Consider the following 21,926-nt stretch of genomic DNA (forward strand, 5'->3'; position numbering starts at 1 on the left):
CTAATCCGTTCCGCTGTTCATTCGTTTGTTCCTTCGTTCCTTCTTTCGTTCGTTCGTTCTTCCCTGCAGCCGTTTTATCCGGCGACTGTTTGTACACTTGATTCCACCCGGACGAACCAAATTTCAGCCGAAACATGCTCCCGCCGAGCACCCGTCCGCGTTAGTTCAATCAAATTCTTAATTTGTCACGACGCGTCCTGCGAGTGCGATCCGTTGATTACGACGTCGCGGCGCCTCTTCATCGGCGCACCCCCCAGGAGCCAAGCCGTCTATCTATCACCATAAATCACCCCCGAATAATTACCATAAGACAGGGGTCCAATTATAAACTTATCGTTTCTAACGACTCTCGGACGGCCATTGTTTTCCCCGGACGATTCAACGTCTAGGTAAACATTGTCGGCACCCTTACTACGCTTCTTCTTTTTCCTCTTTTCCATGGGACCCCGATATGTTCGTACAACGTCCGTTGACTCAGAGACGCAGGTTCGTTTTTCGCGAGGAGAAATCGTTACCTTGGAATTTTGCGACCATCACGAGACTCAGGATATCGTAGTAAAGAGTAAAGCGTATCCAGATTTTGGAAACCACGAATTCCCGAAGGAAGTCATTCCGAAGTTCCAACACGACGATTTCTTGTCCGTAGTTGCGTTGTCGCTACGACAACGTTACTGACTTCAATCTCGTGAATATCGAGGCATCGGGATTCATCCCGGGAATCACCGTTCCGGGTAATTAGCCGGAACGTCTGAGATCCCGGGCGGAAAGTTGCCTGCGGGTACCGCGATGATGCTGGGAGCAGCAGAACTCCGGGACTCAATGTACATTGATTGAACAATGCCGGGTATTCCTGTGTTTCGCGTGACTCCGACTCGCTGGTATACCTATCCCGTCCCGTCCCCCGTTTCCCCCGCATCTGCGGTTCCCGCCGCTGAATGCCCCGTTATTTCGTGTTGTTTCACCGACGGCCGCTCGCTGATCGGTCGATCGACCAATTTGATCGAGCCGCAATTATCCCCGATACCGACGCCGCTTAGTATCGACTGAAATTAAGCCAGTTTTGTTCCACGACGAGGGGTGAAGTCGGGAAATAATCACCCGTCTCGGACGTAAGCTTCGTTTCGGGTCAAGAGGAGATGTATACATGCTTCACCGATCGCAAGAAAAGTAGCTACTCGAAATGCACCTCGCCGATCTTCATCATTCCGCGATATGTTTTAGTATGTCGAGAAACATTGGACGCGCATTGTTTTATACCTGCCGACTCGAACGTTGACGGGGTAAGAATCACCCCTACGGTTTTTAAAAAGGTTTTCAGATATATATATATATATAAATATATATATATATATATATATACCGACGTTAAATTCATTTCGATCATACGAATCGGACATTATCCACTACGTCAACGGACGATAATATGCGCGGTGGTTTTATCCTGAATCGATTGTTTCCCTTATTTTGGGGAAAGGGGATAAGCATTAAGGGTGGTGTTTACTCCTCAAACAGTCGGATCAGCAGGTGGCGAATGTTTTTCGACGCGGTGTACAGGTAACGATGTATCACGAAGTAAAGACGCGTTCAAAAAATGATAGGTATACATTCCAAGATGAAAAAAAACAGGAGGATAAAAGGTGAGATTTCACCGTCGTGTAGCTGCGGCTTCCCCGGCGGCGTTTAAAATAAACACATTCGTATATTAAATCCCTCTTGCCGCGCAAATGGCTGGAAAGACCGTAAAACCCGACGCACCTACCCAGCAGGTTAAGATTTACGCACTGTTCGTTTCGCTGAGATGAATGCTTACGTACATGACGTAGAATATACGATCGACGAATGATGAATGATCTACGCGATCGAATTGTACGCGGGCACCTTGGCCCCGATATTTACGAGGGAGAGTCGAGGCGAAATTCCTGAATTTTCGTCCGCACCTTCCGGAATTATAGGTGATAATCGCTATTCAGAGAATGGCCAAGCTACCTTGGCTACGCAACATTTACGAATCAAAAGGGAGGATCGGCGCAGGTGCGACCGGAATTCGTCGTAAACGTTCCTTTGTGGAGGTAATAAAGAGGCGGGAATGTCGTTGAGAGCATGGGGTACCGGTACCACGTATTCCCGAAGGAAACGCAATCGCGAAAGAGAGAAAGAGAGGGAGGGAGGGTGAGAGAAAGACGCCGAGCCGCGTTCGTTCACGTCCCATTTAATTCGGGTGAACTTTCTTGAGCGTCGGAGGAAAGGAGCCGGGGGTTGGATCTCCGTTTCAGCCTCGTTAACGTCGCGGATTACAAACGGAGACAATTCCGTCACCTATAGCTTGCATTAACGCGATGGCGCTCATTTGTCGCGAAAACGCGACTTGTTTATCCTTCCGCAGCCGAAGCTGGGTGGGGGAATTTGATGCCCGAGGACGCCTAGTCTGAGACGCTCTGGTCCTTCTTACCTTCTCCTTCTCCCCCATAAATCCGGCCGGGCTGAACGCACTTTATGACGTTTTCTCCGTTGCTCGTCACGTCGCTTTGCAACGTCGTCGCTTTACGGCCCCGCCCGGGCCTGCAGCTGTTGATTCCTTGGTTGAAAGGGTGCCTTTTTAGTCGAACTCGAGGCATCGTCATCGCGACGCTGAATAATTGCGATCCCCCTCAAGGGTGGCGGCGTCGCGACGCCGGGCGTCGTTGCAGCGCAAACAAACCGCCGCCTCCGAGTTGGCGTAATTCGGTTAGTGTGGTTCCTAAAAATTATATCCAATTACGCGGACCCCGCGACTTCGGCGTCGCCCGCACAGACAGCAAACGCGGAAACTTTACCTTCGTTTCCCACACGTTAATTCCCCGCTGCCCCGTCCTGACTCTGTTTGCAGTAACCATTTGCCGCCTCCGGAACCGTTCGCAGCTGATATTTGCTCCCTCGCTTATATTATCACCGCGGTATAAAAACCCCCTGTCGAAGGGATAAAAATAAACGTCTCGACACTCGAGCTCGAGTTAACGATCATCCCTCGGAGCAACCGACTCGCGCGAGTTTGAATTAAAAGAACCGACGTTCACCGTCGTTCTCAAGTTTTATCCAAGTCAAAGGCGTGATAACCGTGTTATGGTTAATGCATGAAACGAGCGTGCCGAAAACAGACTTTCGCAACATGGGGAATCGACGGCGTTCACCGCATTCCTGCAGGCTTCGTTACAAGAAGTGAAAACGACTCGGCAATTTCGGGACGTTCCTTTTTTTTTTTCTCGGTGCAGTGACCCGCGGTTATGGGGCCAATCTGAGCACGGCCGCGACGCTTGTTACGTCCTGCAACGGGGATTGGCCTTTATGGGAATGTAAATGCTCGCCCTTATTGTGTGTCCCAGGTTGGCCTTTGTGGAAAATTGGCCGGCTCGCGCTCACGGTTAGAGGGGCGGGTGCAGTAGTCCTCCTCCTCCTTCTCCTCCCTCCTCAAGAACACTGGAGCTGGAGGACTGTTTTATAATCAAATAGCCCGGCGCGACCCCGCTTAATGAAATGGAAATCCGAAATTGCGGGCCCTCGGCTTTATTGCTAACGCTCGTTCGACGCATCATCGTCCGTCCACAAGACGCGGTCGGCCGGAAGTTCCTTTCCACTTTTTTATACGACGAAACTGCGTAAGCTGCTCAGAACATAGAAAGAAACCAGCCCGTGATATTATTAGGTAAGCGTACCGGTTATCCACACGTTTGGACTCAATTATTGACCATTTTATAAATTTACGGTACAAATTGCGAATCTCTCAATGACTAAAACCAATTGCTAGAGGGTTAGACACTAGAAATTAATTTTTTCGGAACTTTAGAATCAAGGATCGAACTGATTATAGAACCAAAAAAGGTCGATAATTGGGTCAGGGCCAATAACTGGTACACTTGTCTTATTCCCTCCGGAGCTTGTATTCGTCAAACATCCAGGAAAGGAAATCCGTCAGCAGAGACGCCACGTCGCGCATTCATTGTCTCGTCCTTTTCGCTTCAGGAAGAAGGAGGACGAGGCACCCGTCACTCTAGGATTCCTCGTTCGATGTGGGATCCGGGCGATATTCTCAAGCGGCGAGCTTATAACCGTAAATTTCGTTCGAAGTTTCACTCTTTCATTACCCTGCGGAGCGTGCCGCGAGGAAAAGGATTCGCAGTTCCGGCGCGGCGCGCAGCGTCAGCGCGATTCAACACAATCTCGAGTGTTTGAACGCGGGAGCTGCTCTTCCACGGGCGAAGGGCGAACGAGGGAGGATGACGTAAACTTATATTAAACAATAAAATGCAAATGCAGTGTGCTCGAGGCTCGAGTGTGGCGCGTGGCTCGGATCCCGCCGCGTATTTCTCGCCGTGATCCTGCGGCAGGAGCGAAGGAGAGAAAAAGAGAAAGAGGGGTACAGCAAAGAGGGACGAGGGGAGGGAGGGGGACGGGGGCCGCAATTGAATTGGCCGGGTCGTGCCGTGAAGAGATTGTAATTACAAAAGAGTCGGCAATTTTCATCGCGTGCTCTGAGGTTACCTCGAGGATATTAAAAGCGCATAACAGCGGACTCAAGATTGCACCGCACTGCACTGCGCTGCAGGATTGCAAAAGCTCGACTTGAAGTTCCTGCCGCAGACATCGGTCGTACCTACTGCAAACGCCTCAGGGATATCTTATTCCCTCGGAGTTCAGAACCCGCAGGAATATTCCTCACGGCCCGGATGCGGTAGACGAGAAGAATACGAGCCACTCTTCACTGATAAGATACAGAGTGTGCCGGAGTTTTCGCTACGCGAGTGGACATTGAGGGGAATCGATAGAAAGTAGCGAAGCAGATTGCAGGACAGAATTCGGCGTTTTACTCGTGGATCCATTTCCGTGTCTCGGTTATAAAAAAAAATCTTCATTAGCAGCAATTGGCAAAAACTACACCAGGTCAGGATCATTTTTTTTTTTGTTGGTTTTGAACTTCTATTGATATAAATGAATTTAAATTTTATGTTTCGAATAATAACCAAAACCTTTATTTATTACTTATAAAGTTTGTTTTTGTCTTTTTTATGGCGATGAATAAGTCTCAAGGTTTATGGTTGATAGCTGATATGGATGTCTATTCGGAAGAAAAAGGAAAGGGGCGGTATAATAAGAGCACGATGGGAGATTACGTTTGGGGTTTGATACGAGAAAGTCTGTATGAAAATAAAAGAAGTACAAAAAATATTCTCTTTTAAGCTTTGTTTATCAATTCTTTTACATTTGCCGTTTATTATTAATTATTATTTTTCAATAAATGTGATTTGAATGCAAAACTGAAGCCCGTTTGTTCGTCATATATACAATAAATGTTTGATAAAATAGGTAATTCGTCTTAAAATCCGAAATATCGTTCTTGTTTCTACAAAAAATAAACTTTATCTAATGAAACAATATTTTCATCCATCAGTTACGTTGGAGAAATCAAAATCATGACATCCGGAACTCAGATTCGAAATTCGCGTTGACCGGTGTTACGGGTAGTAAACGTTTCGCGGCTTCGACCGCGTGCAGAATTTTATGGAATAAGGTCATCCCCCCAAAGGGCGAAATTTGCCGCTGCAATTCAGGTGCAGCCTCGTCGTTCACCCCTAGAAGTTCTCGACGCCGCGCCGCGCGGCGCACAGCACCTCGATAGATTCGGATAAGGGCGGCTGCATTCTGAGTGTCTCGTTGCCCGGATTCCACGGCGTAACTGCCGCACCGGCTCGCCGGGGAGTCGAAAGGTATACGAGTCGCATTAGCGCATACTTGCAGCCGGGCAGCGAGCCATTCGTGGCCTCGCTACATCGCGCTTCCGAACCTTATTCGCATCTACCATCCACCAACCACCCCCCGGGGTTTGCAAACTCCGCACAATGCGACCGGGTCCTCCGTTCCAGAGGCGATATTAGGCCGTTATATCTGCAGCCTCTCGATTCCGCCGCGTCGAAATTGACTTGCGGGTTCACTGGGTCGAGTGGATCATCGATCCTCTTGTCTCTCACTGTGCCAGGTGGGTATCCACCCACCTTGTGGAATTGCAAATAGAATTTACAGGATTTCGTCCCTGTGTCGTGTTACTATCGACGCGGTTTATTCTTTTTTTTTTTATTTTTCATCTTCATTATTTTTATCATTTCGCGTGGTTGGTGAACCGTGATGCCGAGATACGGCGACATTGTGCGAGGAAAATTGATAGAAATATAGAAAAGAATGAACAGCTGGTATCACGGATACGGACAATACAATTATGCACACGTATAGAGGAAACGGTGAATCTTGGCAGGCTGAATGACCGGTCGCAATATTTTTGTCTGGAAGATAAGAGGGCAAAAATGAGGTACGAAATTTCAAACGCAAGTCAAGCGTAGGGCAATTGAAAATCTAGTCACTTATTTGATCACTCGCATTGGTAAAAGTTTGCCAAAGCCTTTCCGAATGGCTACATCGAAACCGTTTAGGGATCGTTCGTTAATTACGTAAGAACGATTTTGGCCATTCTTGATTCCCCCACCCCTATGGAAGGACACATAAGATTTCTCGGACCCTCCGCCCCCTTGTTACGTAAGATTTTACCTGGAGTTTCCCTAAGAAGCGGTAATTACTTAAATGTCGTTAGAAAAGGTCCAGTTACACTAACACCTAAAAAGTAAAGTGAGATGTGATTAAAAGTAAGATGTGAAACAATCTTAAAGTGAGGAAACAGCCGAACAACTACAAACGATATGGAATGCTTTGCGTTACATAATGAACGACTAGATTTGAAATAATATTACAGGAAATCAGTCAAAGAGTAAAAGCCGGTTCAATTCGGATCATCGATCGTCGTCGAGGTTGAACGGATTGGCTCCCAGGAGAATTTCGACTCGTAGTAAAATATTACGTAAGAATAGCTTTACCCCCCTCCGAGGTAAGGTCACGTAGAGATTTTTTAAACTCTCTCGGGACCTTTACGTAATTAATGACCGGCCCTGTTAAGAAACCTATGCCTGAATTGGAATAAATTTTCATTGGGCAGGTACGATACTTAAATGCGACCTCCCAAGCTGTGTTTGACAGGTGACCAATTTCAGGTGGTCAAACGTTGAATCTCGTAACTTCGTCGACGTTAAGTCTCGGTATACGTCCCCGTCAATTTTGTGAAACAGGTTTCGCTGTATTAGTGAGCAAATCGGTGTATCCGCAAAATCTCAGCAACAGTCCGAGCGTGTTTGCAGAGGGTGTTGCATATCCGAGAAAACGGAGATGGCTAAGGGCTCGCGGACATGATCGAGGAAGGATCGAGCTTCTGGATCCCCACCGAGGACCGCGAACTGGGTTAAGCGCGGCCAAGCGTCGAATTGCCCGAAAAGGAGGAGGGTTCAGGCCGTCAGGGCTGAGGGAGGAAGCGGCAGGGGAGGCCTCGCAGGATTATTGTACCTACAACAGATTTGACGCTTCGGGCACTCGTCTCCATGACGACAGACAGACGGAAGCTGGACGAGGCCTTCTCGCCTTCTCGAGGCCTCGGGAGAGAGGAGACGGAAGACGAAAGAATAACAAGCCGAGGAGGAAAAGCTGCGGACTTGCAGACCGCGGACAGTCGAGCTCGGTTCCCGCCTCCGGCGGCGTGATCGAAACCGGGCCGGAAACGCGGCGCGGAGGGCCGCTTACTTCGCGTCTGGTGGAAGAAGACGTGGAGAGACTGGAAGAGGGTGGATGAAGGGATCTCAGTCCTCTCGACGGCACGGCGCTGCACTTAGGCGAGGCCTCGGGGTCGGCAAACGTAGGGGCGGGAGGGAGGGGGGCATAAAGAGGGAAGGAGCGATCCTCGATCCTCCACTCGAGCGTCTGGAGCGCGCGGAGCCGCTCAGGGGGAGAGAATTCTCAGCTCGGACTTGAAGAACCGCTTCTCGAGAGCTTACTTATACACCGATGATGTCGCACGTCCCGAGGGATCGGGAAGCTCCGACGTTTTAATCAAATCTTTGAACCGCGACCCCGAGGTGATCGGATCCAAATCTGCCATCCGGACGAATTTCTATTCGAATCGATCGATCGACGCGAACGACGCGATACTTTACTCCTCGAGAACACTGTAAGGCGCGTATTCCAACGGAATTCGGACTTGCCGGAAACCGTCCGGGTTGTGGGTACTTGAGGGAAGTTTGCTTACTCGCGACGCGAAATGAGACCATTTTACATAAATACTCCCGATATAGGGGCTCGCCAACTGCGGGCAAATTGCATCGTCGCGACGCTTAACCCCTCCGAAGGATATTCTCATATCCGTCCGTTTAATTAACTACCCCGCAAGCGGCTGCATGTGTTGAGTTTTTACGATCGCCAAACTGAAATTGAATTTTGTAAAAATATGCGAAAATGCGTGTCTAGGTATTTGACTTTGTGACGGGACGAACTCGATGTTTTTTTCGTATTCTCGCTCTCTCTCTCTCTCTCTCTCTCACTCACTCTTTCTCGCTGTTTCTTAGGGGTTGGATGTGTATTGTATATAAATCTATATACTCGTCTCGCAGAAGGGGTTCAGACTCTCGCGGTCGACGTCGCGACGTCGCTTCTTCGTATATACGTACACGGGGGTGAGGGACTAGGGGCGAATGAATTTGCATAATACGATTCAACGAGATCCCGTTTCTACAAAGTTAAGAAGAACAAGCCAATTACAGTGAGAAACTCTATGGTTGGGGCATGGGGACTTTCAGCGGCGTGAAGCGGTGCAGCTATAAGCGGGATTCTTTAAAAATATTCACCTGGTCATTAGCCCGAAGTGTATATATGTATGCGTATATACATAAGGTATGATAAAAGTTCGGCCACGCACATGAGCCGATTACCAACGGCCACCGTGAGCCACAGGGGTGAGAAAATTTCGAGCTTTCGGTTGTAAATGCAGCCGATGCCGGGAAAAACGAATCGCGAGAAGCAGGCGCTGATTACGCGGCCGGACACCTGATTTATAATTCTGTTGAAAATAAAAGATTTTTTTTTCTCCAACCGGCGACGAAAATTTTCTATCTTAAAAGCCACGCTTCGTTCTTCCGTAACCGCGCATCGTCGTTGCTGCTGCTGCGCTGGCTTCGCGATGAATATTCATCGGGCATTTAGAACGCGGCGTAACTCAATTAGCGGTAGAATAATTGTCGCGGGTTATGAAAATTTTTCATACCTACCACCGACGAATTTCAGATGACTCGACGCGTACTCAGATCGTCGATAAGACCGTGCGAGAATAAAGGGTGCGGAGAATCGATCGACGATTAGGCATGCCTGCCTGGCCTCCTTCTGCGGAGTTGCGAATTTCGTCATTTTTCAACTGTCCGGAACATCGCAGTTTTATAGTAAAAGTGGATGAAAAAACACCGCGGATAACGTTCGTCGATACAGATTTCACGGATATCCAGTTGTTTCACTCCTCCGGGCGGTGATATGCGTTATCTTTAACCAGACATGCGCTCGGTATCTGCTGTGGTAATGATTGAACGAACGAATGAACGAACGAACATTATTCTAGTTAACAACGTTCGTTTCATTCAAACATTGAACTATAACTCGAATCTATAGCGCCGTTCGTTCCGATATCTAGCGACTGAGATACGGACTTTGTGACAACTAGAACTTGCGACAGCTAGGACCCGTCTTCCCTGCAAAACTGGGGTAAAAATCGGTGTTTACTGCAAAGCGGAAATGAGGACGGCTGAAATCCCGGGGAAATTGGAATCGCGGTCTGTACGAAAATACCCCCGGTGAACAACAGGCGCGTACCTTGTATAACCTCACATCCACCCACCGATGGTGCAACTTTATTCAAACAAGTCGCGGGACGCGAAACAACCCTCGACTATTCGACTTTCCATTCCGTCTCGGTTGCGAGGAAGAAGAAGAAGACGAAGAAGAAGAAGAAGAAGAAGGGGGTGACAAACAAATGCACCCGTCAGCCCGACCTGACAATCTTCTCCCCTGTTCATCTTCATCCTCCTCCTCCACCTCCTCCTCCTCCCGCTTCTTCTTCTTCTTCGCCGGCGTCGAGGAGCGAGTGAAAAGTGGAGGATCAGAGAAGCCGTGCTCAAGTAGACGGGACGCGCCAGCCACCCCTTCCATCCCACTTAGCCTTTTATAGATTATTCAGGAACAATGGCTGACAATGGCTGACAGTGGCTGACAATGGGTGACAAGGAGCCGCGCCGCCCCCGATACAAGCCCCCGAGTCCTCGCACACACGCCGCAAACCTCGCCGATCCTCCCTTGTACTTCCCGGTTCATTTTTTACGGTTCAATCAAACACTTGGACGTGCAAAGCTCAGACCTTTGCCACCGGGGGTGGATCCCTCCGCCCCTCGCCCCCTCAATACCGAGCACGCTTTGTTATATTTCACGCCACCGCCACCGAAACATGCTCCGGGAACGTGACCTCTGCTATTTGTTACCGACCTCCTCCCCACTCGATCAGGCCAAGAGATACTCGGGCTTTTTCTCTACCCATCGACTTTCGACGAGAAATTCCATTCAAATCCAGAGTCGTAAAATTTCACACGATTACGATTGATACGAGTATTCGAGTGAATACCGTCGGTCCTCATATGATGCGAGTTTTATCAAACACACATTTCTGCTCGCAATCGTGTCTAATACGCGAATCCCAATTCTTGCGGGAACGAGGATTCGGGACGGTTCGGCTCGGTTTTCAAAATAATGACCGAGGAGAGAAGAACGAAATATTGTGTTTCGTTTTCCCATTAAATGTACGCGTATCGTTCAATTTCGCTTGGGTAGAAACGCCGCGCGTTCACCGCAAACGCCTGCGAATTTCGCAAACCGCCTCTCAGGTTTTGCCGGTAACGAGAAGATAATTATTTTGCGTTCGTTACGTACGCTGGTTTGCCTCTCCACCCCTCCACCGTCCCCCGTCTCCCTTCCACCGTTTGCCTTCAGCCACTAGCTCGCTCTAAGGAACGTAGGAAGTAATAAGAAATTATTAAATTACCCCCCTCTTTTTCCTCGCTTTAATGGGAAACCTGATATTTCTCTCGACCTTCGTTTTCCACCCTATGATTATCGAGCCACCGTAACGTTTCGTTTCGTTGCACCAGCCCCGTTGCCAATTTTCAAAGCGACGTAGAAACTGTACGAGTTTAAGTGAAATCCGAATTGCTCACGGGATTGCACTACGAAAACTCGACGAAACGGCAAAGAATCCCTGCCGAGTGCAATTTGCCTGAAAACAGCAAGCACGAGCAACGGTAACGTACGAGTATTACAGAAACAAACGGTTCCAAAGTAAACGCAGCCGCAGCAGATAACCGATCAATTTGCGTAAACGGTAAGCGCGTAGAGATAATACCGCGAGTAAATACCGGGTACGACAAGCTTATTGGAGATGAGGATGCGGTAGGGGGAGGGCCATTTTCGAGCAGAAATTAACGTCGCGGCTGCTGCAGCGATACTTGAATAACGAAGCGAGCGTGAATCCGCGAAAGTCGCGCGTCGAGGGTAAATTGCAAGTGCGGCATTGCGAATGAATTGACCCAGCTAGCGAAGCGCGATTATCGTTGAAAAGGACGGTCCCGCGGTAATGCTTGTATTATGAAAGAGGAGCTCGCAGCTTGCAGCTTTCAGGCAGATATAATTGTATACCATAGACGGTATACGCGCGTGTCTGCGTATCTGTTAATGGCAGTGTAGTTTTGTTATTTTTGCTGTGTAGTTGAATACAGACTTGTTGTTAGCGTGCATACATAGAACATAACCTATACCTATATTATGTGCCTAGATGCTGATGGTGTTGTATCGTGACGTTTGGTGTTTTGATGTTGATTGGATGACCGCCGATTCAGCGAGCTGTCATTTGTACCCGATTGTACCGACGCGATTTTCCACATCCCCCCGATACTACCCTCCTTCATCGCGCGCCGCATACACGCGTAATGACCTCCTTTTCCAAATCGTCACTCATTACTCACCCCCTCCCCTTCCCACCGTCAACCAACCTCGTCGAAATCACCCCGTATCGCGCCAATTTCACCACACCGCACCGCACTGCATTGCACATCCCCAAACCTTCTTGACGCACAATTTTTATGGCTCAGGCTGAATTCGTCGAATCGACCGTCGTCCAATGTGGCTGCCCTTACCCTGTTACCACGGGTAGATCAACTTGTTAGATCCTCGAGTGCATTAACGAAGGAAGTGGGCCAACTTTCGACGCGATTCAACGATTTGTGTAAAAGCATTTCAAAGCTACAAGAATCGCGTTCGCTGTTGGCCCATCTCGTGATCGCGCTTGAATTGAGAAAGTAAAGTAAAAAGGACATGGAAAATGAAAAAAAGATTAGAGAGAAACGAGTTTGGAAATTTTTATAAATATCAATGAGAAAGAATCGATCGTTTGCAAAATTGTTATATTTTTACACAGAGTATCGGTCTGTATGTAATACGCACGTATTGACAATGATGTAGAAAAATGAAAAGAGCGAGGTGGTGCAGGGCTGGCACTTGGTGGAAACAGTGTGAAAGTGAACATAGCTGTGTGTTAATTTCAGCAGCGGTGAGCTCGCCTCGTATGTGGTGGATAGCACTGGCCGCATGTTTACACCAAGGTACGTGCACACCGCACATCTTTACCATCTCATCAACGACCCTCAAATCAACGGACTGAGCGTAGAAGCGAGGGAGAGAGAGAGAGAGAGGGAGAGAAAGAAAGAGAGAGAGAGAGAGAGACAGAGAGAGAGAGAGAGAGAGAGGAAAAGAAAAAATAATAAACAACGTAACGAAAATTGTAGAGCAATTAAAGAGAGAAGAGGAAGAAGAGCAAAATCAGATACCTATATTCATTATATACATAGAATTACATTATTTGCATTGCACATCTTCTTCTTCACACCTTTTCGTGCATTATTATATTCATATACAATTCTCCAGTCTGTTCACTTGAATGTCGTTGTTAACCGTTCTCCAATTCTTTCTTTTTCGTTTTCCGTAATTTTCTTTAGTTATTTATATACATATATCTATATTTTTTAATAACAATTATAATTGCCATTCACATCGGCAGTATCAAATTATTGGACCCAGATTTTTCAACCATGATTGATTCTCGATTCTTGCTCTCCGCGAGAGATGAAGAGTTGATTTTTAATCCGGAAAAAATTATCAACATTAGGATGGTACAAATAAGACTAAAAATAAGAAAACGTTACGTTTTTCTTCTCAGTTTAAAAATAACCAGTGAAAATTAATATGTATCCCAGCTTGCTATGTAGTGTAATCAACGGCTTCGGTATCGACTGCGTTATGCGCGACATGACGAACGAATTCTCTATTCTATACTTGAGTCCTGTTTCAACACGGGGTTAATTATCAAGGCGCGTGTATAAGACTAAAAAAAATAAAAATACCCACGGTTCATATTGCACAAAACTTCTGAAACGTTTCCGAGGGAACGCGTTCGGAGTATAGAAATCGTTCTCCCTGGAATGTAGATCGAGTTTATCCAAAGTTCAAAAGAATACAATACATGCAGCGGTATCTCCTTCGGTTTCCGTACGTCGTTGTACTTCTGAAATTCAAATCGATAAAATCCAATCCATGTGTAACGCATCGAATTGTATTATATACGGCGCGACTCGAGTTGTTGCACAGTTCGAAAAGGGGTTAAACCTCCGGGTGGTGGGGTGCAAAGTGTTCCGTCGGGTCGGATAGAGGGAAGAGAAATACTGGACAGGATCACGAGGAGTAAAAAAGAGCTGGAACGAGTATGGATATTGCCGCGTTTGATTTCTGAGGCATGCTTACACCCTAAATAACGTGGAGATATTATCAATAACCATGCTTCAAGCCTGCGGGATTCGTGTGAGAAGTATTCGTTGAACCTCTTTTCGAGTAGCTGTGCAGGCTTCTATTTACGGATGAAATGGGGAGCCCTTTTTATATTCCATTTTCGCCTCACCTTTTTCCGCAACACTTGTAAATTGAGAGAAAACAAGCCGACTTTTTTATACTCCGCAATCACTGTCAGGATTAGAAACACAAGTGAGGGGAACGAGAAACGGAGAATCAGAGGAAGGGTTGAACCCGAAATTCGAAGCAAAGCCGTGTTTGCAAATTATCATTTGTAATTAGCGGGTCAATTTTTCGATGTTTTGTTTTTCCAATTTTTTTCTTATATCTTTACTTTTATTTTTCGTCCACATATTTTGTTCATTTGTTAGTTTCGATCAATCGATTAGTCCGTGGTTATTATATTAATTGCTAGCAACACCCTGTGCAAGGGATGATATCAACCGACTTATGAATTCAACGCTGTGCGCTTCGTTGTGTTGCAGAGGTTTTGGCTTCATCACGTTCGCGGATCCAGCCAGCGTTGACAAAGTTTTGGCTCAAGGCACTCACGAACTCGACGGCAAAAAGGTGAGTACATCGTATTGAAAAATATACTCTCACGTCCCTTTCGTCCCTTCTCTTCCCCTCCCAACTAATAATTGTAATGAAAAGATCGATGGTCAACCTTCGATCGTGATAAATCATTTCCCTCGCGCTTACGTGTACAATATCTGATTGTAAGTCGGTCGACGGATCATCGCGATGGAATTTAAATTGGTATTTTAAACATGAGAGTCCAAGGAACGAGCCTTCGACCCCTTGACGGCCAGGCCTCTTTCCCATTAAAAAAAATCATTTTTCTCAAACAAAATGTTCAAACATCACACTTGTTGAAAATAGAATTTTTCAATTTTCATACCTAAATAAAAAGTTTTTCAAATCAAATTATTCGTTGAACACTTTCTTTAAAGTGCCTATTACTATTTCTCAAATTATTTCCGAACTTTCAGATTGAAATTGAAGAAAATATTAAAAAAAAAAGATACAGCTTCTTCACCCGTGTAGATAATATGCTACAACGGCAGTTTAAGGGTTAAATAACGGGAAAAGATCTGTACGCGTTAATGAGCCTGAATTTAAGGACAAAAATTGAAAACGACTTTGCGGGCCGTCCGCTAAGAGGGAGAAAAGGGGGGCTTGTGAAAGACGTTTGAGCGAAGTGAGGACAAGACGGCCGTTTATATTGAGAGAAACTGGCACGCGTAACGCTTATTAGAATACCGTAATTAGGCTTACTTAGCTATGTCTTGGAAATTCACGTCCTCTCGTTATTGCGTTATTACACGATGCCAAACCGGGGCTGAACGCCTATACCACTTCGGCAATTCCGGTTGACCAATTCCTTTCTGAGTAAGCGGTTTCTGACGCCAACCCGTGACTCCTCTCCATCCCTGTATATGTATATTGTACATATATACCTCTGTACATATATTTATTCAAGCCGGAATCCGCGCTGGCAATTATTATTATCGCGGTCCCTTTTCTTCCGCCCTGCTGCAGCTCCTATCCGCGGTTATTGTCTTGCTTCGCTGTCGAGAGCCACCATCCGCGGTTTGTGATAAGCTAATTATTTTCATCGAATTATAGGGCTGCCCGAGTTTCAGGGAAGAGGGACGAACATTCGCTCTTGGATTGAAATTCCCATCGCTTGCACTGGTATGGGGGAAAAAATCCGTGTTTTCGAGTTTACGTGCTCTCTAAATTCGAGTTCCCAGTTACAAGTACTTTTATCACTGGAAAAAAAACCAGTTCGTATACACTAACGGTTCAGTGACACTTCACTGATATTTCACCGACTTACAATGTATTATATACACTGATTTCCTCCAGTGGTACAGCTATATAATTGGTTCACATTTATAAAGTAAGATTTGCAGGATTTCATCGACTTCCATTTAACGTTTGATTCATTTTGTTCGTCTCTACGTTTTTTTTTTTTATCCATATCGCGGATTGTTAAAATTTCGTGTCAATTTCTGACTGCTGAACTGGTCACCGTTGAGTTATTCAATTAGTAACGGAACGGTGGTTTCAGAACCGAATCTTTTTTTTTTAGCCATGCATTTTTCGAAGCTTCGTCGCTTCGAAGCGACGTCGAGAAAACGTGAGAAAGAGAGAGAGAGAGAGAGAGAGAGAGAGAGAGAAAGAAAGAGGAAGAAATAAAAATAAAGCAGAAACGAAGAAGAAAAAGAAGAAGTATAAGAGCTTGGCGGGAGGCAAATAACGGCGGGTTGTCGCGTTATACGGGGAGTATAAGAACCGAGAAAATAAAGTCAAAGGAGGAAGCCTGCGCTCTCCACCACCACCCCCCCCCCCCCCCCCCCCCTCTCTCCCTTTAAACAACTTTCCAAATTAAATAAGGGAGACTTAATTTTTCGAGCTGCAGGACGACGCCGTTTCTCTGGTGTGACGCGGTGCCTGCCTGCTGCTTGCCTACTGTTTGATGTTTGCTCAAGATCCGTTAAACGTCCGCCTCCTTTCGTTCGCGAAGTAACCGGCTTTACTTATCCCCGTGAAAAATTAAAAATAAAAAAAAAGAAAACACAATTAAGAAAGAGCAAAAAAACTTTACCGACAAAGTACGGGAATCAAAATTAACGCGTTTAGAAAAAAAAAAAAAAAAATCAAACAACAAATCGAAACAGAAATATCATTACCGTTTCATCGAGTCGACAGACACACGTGACATGACTCGTGGTGAAGTTTCCTGAATCTGCAGCTACAGAAGTCGATTTTTTAGCTCGCCAATTTTTGCTGATGGACCTTCTGCGGACGAACATGAAAAATTTAACGTTGCGGAAAGAGGAGGACAAGAAAAATAATCCCGCCGCTGTTTCGAACGACTTCGCCGGTTGCTCGAGCAGACGGTGATGAAAATTTCGAAAGCACGGTAGTAGATTAAAGAGTGAATTACTGGCGGGAAGGGGTAGCAGCGTAACGCAGAAAGAGAAAATAAAAAATTCATCTCAAACGCATTTCGTTCAAAGAACACGTTACCTGACACGTGTACATGTAGGTAATACAACATTTCTGAAGAGCAGCAGTTACAAGCAAGACGGACTACGATGGTATAGAATCGGAAGTAAAAAGCACCTGTACCTACGGGAAAAACGCGTGTATTACACTGACTACTGTAAGGTATAACAACAGAGAGGGAGAGAGAGAGAGAGAGAGAGAGTGAGAAGGGAAGAAGGGCTGCAGACGAGGTATATAGACGCGGTTTATATTTCAAATTTAAAAGCATTCGACAATGGACGCGCTTCTGGTATTGTTGACTCACTCGGTAAGAATAAGGCGCAAGAAGAAGGTTTGGCGGGGGGGGGGGGGGGTAGAGGGGGGGAGGGCGAGGAAAGGGGGTTGACGGTGGTCGTGGTGAGTTCTGTAAGAGGGGCTGCAGACAATTTCCTCAAGGCTCAGTGGCTCGATCCTCCATTTCTCTCTCTCTCTCTCTCTCCCTCGCGCGCGCGCTTCGTCTCGAAATAAATTATTTCTGTAGCACAGATGAGACGTAGTGTAGCGTAAGCGGCAATGCTTATTTTTCGGGCGGTTTGCGCGCGTCAACTCGACGCGGGTGGTATAGATATGTACAATATATATTATAATGCGGCCGGATTTCAAATGAATTCAAATAAAATCAATCGCGGAAAGTTTTTATTTTATTCTTTTCACTTCTTCCCTTTCCCCCGTCGTTTGTTTCTCTTCCCCCTCCCCCAACCCCTCCCTACTTCTCTTCCCCTTTTTCATACTCTTTTTTCTTTTCACCCTCGGTGATGAGGGGCTGATATTAGGCTGCAGTGCAGGAAACCGAGGAGATTGAAAACTGGAAATCGATTTGGGGGTGGAAATTTGGCGAAAAAAAATTGATTTCACGCTTCGACGCCTCCGTTCTCCCTTCCTCCCTTCCAGAATTAGCTACGCCGCCATTCCGCTGCAAGCTCGCGGACACGGCGAGCTACACCTATACTATACTTATACATGTATATAAGGTGTATTCCTCCCTCCCCTCCCCCAAGGAAACCTCGACACTCTCGTCGAGGCGGCGACGCGGCAGTCAACCGACTTTGCCGGGTAGGCCTTGCTTACATTGTTGACCTTATTCGCCATTAGGGGGCTCGCCTTACGGCCCCCGGAAGTCGGCCGGGAAGAAGGACAACAGACCGAGAGACGAAAAGTGCCTGCTTTTCCCCACAAATCGCGCACCGCCGGTCGGAAGGGTCGATTTCACCTACCTATGGCTAGTGTATGTACTATACCTATATGTAATATAACTACGTATACCTACGCGCGACAAGAAGGGCGTCGCGAACCTTTTCATCTAGACACAAACGATATTCGTGTACGTTTATACGTGTACGCGTGCCTCAGATGTACAACAAGTGCACCCAATGCTTTTTCCCTCACATACAATCATATACAAAGTGGATTTATACCCATATCTGTACGTGCATATACATATATATATATATACCTATACATGAATTCACACTGGGTTGTTTTTAAAAAGCACGCGGCGACACTCGACGGATTAAAATAAGGTCCCGTTTTCCACTTCCTTTAGCCCCGCGGTGGAAATTATTTCTTTCCAAACGAGATATACGCAATTATAAGGGAGGGGGGGGGGGGGGGGGGGGACGAGAGAGCAAGCGTTGATCCTTGGAAAATGAAAATCCACGCCGTGCCGCCGTTGCGTGTCTATATATGAAGAAAAAAAAAAAAAAGTTGTACGAAGCATGGTGTACATAAGTATAAACGGAGGAATTTATTTTCCCAGAGTTTTGAATACCATTTTTTAACGCCGGAACCTTTTTCGCCGCGGCTGCACGCTTATTAACCGAGTAAATTAAATGGGGTCGTCCGTCTACTTTTCTCCCCCCACTCTCCCTCCTGCTTCGCCGCTGCCCGCTTTTGTTTTCTCGCAAACAAGACAGAAGTGAAAGAGTAAAAACAAAAAAAAAAAAAAATAATAAAAATGAAAAAGAAATTGAAAAAACAAAGAAAACAAAAATGATATCAAGTAAAAGACGAAATTTTTCGGCGTTAATAAAGGGCGCAAAAGTTTTAACGAAAGCGGGACTTGGGGCTCGGTTACGCTTCCGTAGTTACTCGGAGCATGCTCAAAGTACTATTAAGTAAAGGTATTAAATATCCCTTCTCCTTCTACCCTGCCGAAAAGTGTGTAAGCGAATCGGCCGGCTGCAGAACTGTACGAGGTATAAACAACCCCTCTGTCCGGGATTATTAATTTTCACAAAATTTATATACGCTCTAAATTTATGATGAAAGTAATTCATAATCGATATACACATATATATTATATTTAACAGACTGGAAAAACGATAATAATTCTTTCCGTACTGGCTGATAATTATTTTTGAAATGAAACACCTTGAGAAATCCATTCCAATATTACTCCTCTGTGTAAAGTTCTCGTCACTGCCGAGATATTCAAGGTTCAGTGAACAATTCTGAAACGAAATCAGTACTGGCAGCGGAATATCCGTGAGTTTTTGCAGAAATATCTGTCGTACGTATAACGCAAGCTTGTGCAATAGTTGGGGGAAAATTCGGTGAAGGAAATAATTCCGTCAGAGTTTTGTAACAGACTTTTTTGAAACCGAACGTGACTCTGGAACCCGAAGGGACGGACGAAAATGACGCGGAAAAAGCTCAGCGAAGGCGGAAAGTAAACGTCGCGTATACGTCGACCCACTCCGGGAAGGCAAAATCGACTCTGCGGTACGGAATATATCGGCAAAGGAATGTTAGAGACTTACATAAGTATATAAAGTATAGGGGAATAACAATAATGATTATGATGATAAAAACAACACCGGGCAGTCTCGCGGGTTCATCTTTTGTAAGGCGATGCGACGCGACGCCCGACTTTTCGGACTTTCCAGACTTTCGGTCTCTCCCGGTATTTCATTCGCTTGTTAGCCGGCTTCTTCTCCGTGTCGTCGGTGATTCTCTCCGCTTCTTTGGAGGCCATTCGTCGCTGTCCTCGAATCGGCAAAACAGCCTGCGGCTAAAACCGAAAATACAAAACTCGTTGCACGAGGACTGGATTCGTTGGATTCGCAGAGATTAATTGTACCTGAGATTCGCTTGTAATTGCGTGTCAAAGATCCCCGTATTTCACCCAAATTGGCCCAAATTCTACGCTCCTTATCTTATCTTATATATTGTTACGAGGTGTTCGTACATCGTAATATATTTTCAAATTTTTATGTATTCTTAAGCTGCGAGGATCTTTTTGAAAATACTAGAATAAAAAATATTGATATTTTGAACAAAGGCTTTTTCGACGTCGCTGCTTTGTTTCAAAATGCGCAACAATGGTCGAAAATATAGTAGATTCTTACGATTTCACTCTACGCGAACTAGTTTTTTTTTTTTGCAAAACTATTTTTGGCAACTGACTCGAAGAGATGCTTATTTATTTTTTTCTCAGGAGTCAACCAAAGATCGCCGTTTGTCAATCATAATGAATATGCAACTTCAATTTTGTAATGTGAAAGAATGCCAAATTGATGAACAAAAAGGGTTTCGCAATCAGTAAATATGCAGGAAATTGTCTTTTAAATAAAGTCAGACATCGTAGAGCGAAATCGAACGAATCTGGCAAATTTTCATAAATTTTGTTGATGCCTCTGTCAAACTTTTGTTTACGATAACAATATTTGCTCTATTTTCGTAGATTAAAGAGGTTCTCGTAGCGAAGGAATATTCAATGCACCGACTATACTCGTATTATCTCGTGGTAAAGAAAAAGTGTCGATTATTGACCAATCAGCCTCCTTGAGCCTTTTTCTCGCACCCTCAAACTCTGAGCCGAAGTTGCCTCTGGAACGGAAAACAACCCTTTCCCTTCCTCCTCCCTCTCCATCGCGACGTCTCCCATCAATCCTCATCGCCTTCCGGTAAGTCCTGAGTTACATCTCCCGCGTTCCACGACCCCCTCGGTGCCAGGTTTCTTCCACTTTTCGCGTTTTTGTTTCTTTTTCGCGATTCTCCCAGTTAGCTTCGCTGCGTCGTTAAAGTAAAAAAAACTCCTCAAAATAGGTATGATGTTGGATCGTTCAAGCTGTACCCCTCTTTAAAACCTTAGCCACAAAGTCACGATGTCCCTTTTCAATTCATCAATCCCAGCCTGTGTTCGTTTTAAATTCTCACTTTAACGTAACAGCTGACAAAAGCTCAAGGGTCAGGCAGGTGTACAGCAAGCTCACCTTTTACCCGGCTTATCGGAACCGCGGCTCAAACAAAGTGTAATATCCGGTAAACGTACGTATAAGTATACTCGGGCCGCTGCGCCCGATGGAACGGGCAGAATCGGCGTGCCCGAAGGGCTCGATAAAAAGCCACAAGTCAGCGAAAACTTATACGTCGAACCTCGGAGCTTTATAAGGTAACGTGTAACTGCAGCCCCGATTTCCCGGCAAATACTAAATATTGATAAAGACGAGAGGAACCGGTTCATCTATCAAATCAAAAAGGCATTCCCTGCACGGTTAGATAAACATACCATACCTATGCGTTTGTATATGTATACGTACATACACTATTCCGGCTTGCTGTTTTTCTCTTACGCGAGTTGTTATTATTATTATTATATCATTGCCATTACTACCGCTATTATTTTCATCATTTTTCTTCTCCACCTCGCAATTTTTTTTCAGCGGCAAAAGAGAAACGCGGCAAGATCCTGATATAAGTTTGATACAGTTTTTGTTTCGTTTCGATTTTTTTGATTTTTTTTTCATTCGCTTCATCTTTTGCTTCCTCTTTTACTCTCTCTCTCTCTCTCACTCTCTTTCTCTACCTCGCTTTTTTTTCATTTCACCCCCGAGCTCGATACCGACTGGCTTTTCATTTATTCGACCGTTCGCGCAATCAAAACTCGCTCCGCGGATTCACGTCGTAAAAAGACGGAGAGGAGAGGAGAGCGGGGGACTCATGATACATCGCCAGGCCCCAGGGACGTTATACGTTCTTTTTATGAACCCCTGAATGGCGAATGCCTGTGTACGTATATGTATGCACAACGTATACATGTA

General features: G+C 45.7%; 1 protein-coding gene across 13 annotated transcripts in view; it reads left to right on the top strand.

Moving 5' to 3' along the window:
• Positions 1-21,926, top strand: part of Rbp6 (RNA-binding protein 6) — a 406,618-nt gene that overhangs the window by 199,043 nt on the left and 185,649 nt on the right. For 10 of the 13 annotated variants that reach the window (XR_011177226.1, XR_011177227.1, XM_069136327.1 and 7 more), the window contains exons 4-5: positions 12,531-12,587; positions 14,313-14,397. Coding sequence is in view for 11 of the 13 variants with exons in the window: in XM_069136327.1 (XP_068992428.1) it covers positions 12,531-12,587; positions 14,313-14,397 (142 nt within the window). In the remaining 2 variants the exon portion in view is untranslated. The remainder of the gene's footprint in view (positions 1-12,530; positions 12,588-14,312; positions 14,398-21,926) is intronic. The other 3 variants (XM_069136332.1, XM_046625956.2, XM_069136328.1) reach the window with 2 other exon arrangements.

Source organism: Neodiprion pinetum, chromosome 5 (genome assembly GCF_021155775.2).
Source record: "Neodiprion pinetum isolate iyNeoPine1 chromosome 5, iyNeoPine1.2, whole genome shotgun sequence".
NCBI classification, from domain to species: Eukaryota; Metazoa; Arthropoda; class Insecta; order Hymenoptera; family Diprionidae; genus Neodiprion; species Neodiprion pinetum.